A 4,537-nucleotide genomic window follows, 5' to 3' on the forward strand; every position below is an offset into this window, starting at 1 on the left:
ATCACTCCTAGCCAAGACATTCCTATTTCAAAAAGATCATTTAGCTTCGTAAAGTGCAAGATTACAAAATGAAACAATAAATGCAAAGCCACATTTGAAAAATTCATGGTTACTCCCATACGGGAGTATATTTGTACAGATCGAGAGGGGCTATAATTGGAGATACTATTGTTTCTGGTACAAAAGTTCCTATATCAATGAAAAATCCCCTACCTTTGAGTGCAATTTGAACTATTGATTTACGTAATTGGAAGTAACCAATTAGATTTACGACGAAACGTAGAAATCGATCACTGATCCAATTCGACTACCTCTACGGGATAGACCTCAACAGAAAACTGTTGAGTAACGGCAGCAAGTGATTAAGTTCAGTAGTTCCTCATAGAAAATTACTGACTCCAAAATTGTTTTCATTAGGTAGATACTCAAAGACAAAATTGTTTGAAGCACGCACAGAACTGGAAGCGCTCCTTGTTTCAAAGAGAGGAGGACGGGTTATTCACATTTAATTTGATGGTCAGAGGCAAACTGAAAGCTAAGCAGTGGTAATTAAGACTCCCGGGGAAAATAAAGATGTCTCCTACGTTACCCATAATATGTGGAAGTATCGACATAATTTCATAGAGTCATTCGATCTGAATACTACATGAAGAACATAAGCCAGATGACGGAACACGGAGACCTAGGATGTAGAAGATCATAAATATGAAATCTGCACTAGAACATATTATGTACTATATGCTTAGATTTTTCTTTTCAAGTTGAGGCATCTTTTATTTGTCAGCTCTCAATAATGGGCAGAAAAACAAAATGAGTGCAAAAGAAAGAAAAGTGAAACCCGGCACATCAAGGAAAAAAAAGACATAAACTACAACAAATAATATGGCAAGGAGCAAAGAACAAACCGGTCATCTCTTACTGAACATTCATTTCTTTTCAGAACCTGGACTATTTCTCTTATATTTGGCCTTCCCTTTGGGTCTTGCGCCATGCATTTTAGGCCTACTTTAATGCATTGATCTACTTGTCGGCACTCCTCTTCCAATGATGTCTTGTTTGATGTTTTCTGCAACCTGGCCCTCCATTTTTCATTTATCTATGGCACTTAAACGATTGCTAGAATAATTAGTACATGCATGATAGTTCAATACAGTAGTCATAACGAATCATCACTGAAGTCCCGAACCTCATTAAATTCATTCTCACTTGTTACTTCGGGGTATTTTCTGTGTCCAGTCACTATCTCTAAAATTATAACGCCCAAACTGAATATATCTGACTTTTTTGAGAGAATGAATCTATTTATGTATTCAGGTGCCATGTATCCCCTGCACAACCCAACGGGTGCCCAAGTTAAAAGAAAAATCATAATACAATTCACAACTTCAAAGAAAAAGTAAATCGATCAATGAATACTTCTGCATTACTTTACTCCGATAACCTTTGTGGCGCAAGTATGAGTTTTTCCTTCACAAAAGAGCCTTGACAAGCCAAAGTCGGCGATTTTGGAAGTCATGTCCTTATCTATCAATATGTTGGTAGGTTTTAGATCCAAATGAAGAACGGATGCACCGTCTCTACCCTCATGAAGAATATATAAACCCATGCAAATCCCCTCAATTAATATATAACGTGTGTGCCACTCTAGCCCAGAAGATTCATCTGTAAAGAAAACCAAATGACAACAATATCCTAGGAAGGAATACAATTATGAATTAATAAAGTATCATCATACCACTAATATACTTGTCGAGACTTCCATTAGGCAGATACTCAAAACATAGCAACCTATGCACCTCATCCGCAAAAATATAAGATCCATTGCATAAAACTAATTCCTTTTCTATTTGGTAACAATAGCCTTCGAGTTTTACTATGTTAGGATGACAAATATACATAGCATGTTGAACCTCATCCATAAGTTCCTTATCATCCATTCCCGCATTGCTCTTTTTAAGCTTCTTCACTGCAATCACCTCACCATTTTCTTGTACACCCTGTTCACGCCAATATTATTATTTTTTCTATTTTTGGATATCTGTAGTGACCAACCGTAAAGAGTGGATTTTTTACTTACAGGCATGGGTGTGGATGTTTCCGTCACAGTTCATTTATTTTTTGAGATTCGTGCTTACCATGGTAGATGGAAAGATTCGTTTCTCTCTCATCTTTTTATCCGAATCTCAAAGCACAATGGACAGTGACGGAAACATCCAATCCATACATGTAAGTATAAAATTATTTCCTAAAAATCATATGTACCTTGTAAACAAATCCGTACCCACCATCTCCAAGCATCTGATATTTAGAGAAATTTCCTGTTATTTTTCTTAGATAGTGTAAATCAAATTTTTTAAGTGTCGAACTTTGATACTGCAACGTTTTCTTCAAGATGCTCTCCATTTCTGTGTTACAAATATACGACTTAGAAAGGCAAAATATATGAATTTCTGCAGCTGTTTGTTATTTCATGGAAGCCAATATAACATGAATGTCAGTGCAACACGCATAGACTAATCAGAATGATCTATTAAGCCCCGATATTAGATAAAAAGACCATGTTAAGACATCATTTTCCGATCATCCAATAAAACGTACAGTAGGACACATGTGTGAAAATCTCAGTTATTGATGGAGTATCAACTACCAACCTTTAACCAAATAATCCAAGAACAACATCTAGCATTCTCCTGGTGTCCCAAAAACCAAGAAAATGGGTGTCTTCTCTTCCAAGTAGCACATACGAGATCAAATAAAAGTTTCTGTCCTACAGTTTCGTGGATGAGTTAGGTGATACACGGTACTAGGTAGAAATTTAGTCATTATCACGAATCAACTGGGTTCATTTGAACCATCTACGAAGCTTGTGGAGAATCGTGGTGCAGTATCAACTATCAACCTCTAGCTAAATAATATCCTACAACTATGTTGTAGCAATCTTATGGTGTGTGGAAAAAGCCAGAAAACAGCAGTAGTGTGTGTGGGATCAAATAAAATGAGTCTCTTGATCTACTGTTTGGTGGATAGCCGTACCACAAAACTTGAGAAATGGTATCTATGGTATCTATGGTGTCTTGCTCAACAGAGTTGCAACAGTACCCAATTGGGCTTCTTAGAGAAAACTATATATGTAGGAGATCGATCGTGAACAGAATTTAAAAGAGCATTAGGACATACTGTGCACTAACCTTGAGGAATTGGATGGTGATCAACAGTGGGTGGATAATAAGATCTTCAGTTTAGGAGATGGAAGCTGAGGGCTTGATTCTTGACGGGGATCTCAGATCTCCAATTCCCAGACGTTTATGGAACTAAACAAGCTGAGTTGACCTTGCCCCAAATTAATAAGATGGTGAAATGGACTGGTTCACATGATTAAGAAAATAAAGAATTGACCCGTTCACATGGTTACTTTAAATATTTTCAGTTTTTATATAGAAGAGCTGTGTTACCGAGTACTACCACCGTCCCAAAGCTTCAGGTTTATATTATTTTTTTAAATTCAAATTATGTTAAATTTGACTAAGCTTTTACAAAAATCATTAACATCTAAAATACAAAATTAATATCAGTAAATAGATAATAAAATATATTTTCATATGGTATCTACAAAATTTATATTTGTTGATAGATTTTTTTTTAAAAGTTTGGTCAAACTTTATTTGGTTTGACTTTTAAAAACATACATGCCTTAAGATTTAGGATGGAGGTAGTAGTACCGATGTGATTAATTATGTCAATTATGCACTTTTACTTAACTTTGATAGGGGTATTAATGAAAATTCATAGTCAACTGCTCCATCTCACACGACTGCGTCGCGAGCTCCCCTATCTGAATCCTGGCCGCTCCCAAGTCTCGCTACAATATTCCAGCCCTAGCAACAACAATACATCCACCACAAAGACAAAACATGAACTTCAGTCTCTCCAAAAGACACACCTCCAAAAATACATGCACAAGCACCATCGTCGCCCAATCAAAGATCTTAGGTTTTCACCCTGAAGATAGTCCCCGCTCTCAAAACAATGCCTTCAACAAGGTCAATGTCATGCACAACCAATTAAGGCCAGACCTTGGATTTTCACCCTGAAAGGTGATACGTTGCAACGCCCGGGCGCCCACCGACATCGCCCTTTCGCCTATATATTGCTCCCGACGCGAAAACCCTGAAAAAATAAGCCTCAATCCACGAAAAGTTCTGTAACTCCGCCGCTATCGAAGACAAGTTTCGGGGGACAGAAGTCTCTGTTCAGGCACCCTGTCGGGACAGGGAATTGCCCTCGGAGCCATCTCCATCGAATCCACCGCCATCATCATTGCTGTTGCTGACTTCCATGAGGAGGAGGGAGTAGTTCCGTAGAGGCTGAGGGCTTTGCCGGTAGCTATGTGGTCTATCTCTCTCTCCCATGGTGTGATCTTTATGTGATCATGAGCTTTATAATGTAGTTGAATAAGTAGATGTTACTCTTCATCTAGTATGCTACTCAAGTGGTTTTATTATTGTGATCTCCGGAGACACCTTGTCCCACGGTGTGA

General features: G+C 37.8%; 1 protein-coding gene across 1 annotated transcript; it reads right to left on the reverse strand.

The window, feature by feature from the left end:
* Window positions 1-626: 626 nt before the first annotated feature.
* LOC124664180 (G-type lectin S-receptor-like serine/threonine-protein kinase At1g11330) lies at window positions 627-2,403 on the reverse strand. Its single transcript, XM_047201756.1, has 6 exons — window positions 2,263-2,403; window positions 1,736-1,997; window positions 1,428-1,662; window positions 1,187-1,328; window positions 906-1,096; window positions 627-642 (listed from the first exon to the last, which is right to left on the reverse strand). Exons 1-6 carry the CDS (start codon window positions 2,401-2,403, stop codon window positions 627-629), a joined length of 987 nt encoding a protein of 328 aa, XP_047057712.1.
* Window positions 2,404-4,537: the final 2,134 nt, after the last annotated feature.

This window comes from Lolium rigidum, chromosome 6 (genome assembly GCF_022539505.1).
Source record: "Lolium rigidum isolate FL_2022 chromosome 6, APGP_CSIRO_Lrig_0.1, whole genome shotgun sequence".
Lineage (NCBI taxonomy): Eukaryota > Viridiplantae > Streptophyta > Magnoliopsida > Poales > Poaceae > Lolium > Lolium rigidum.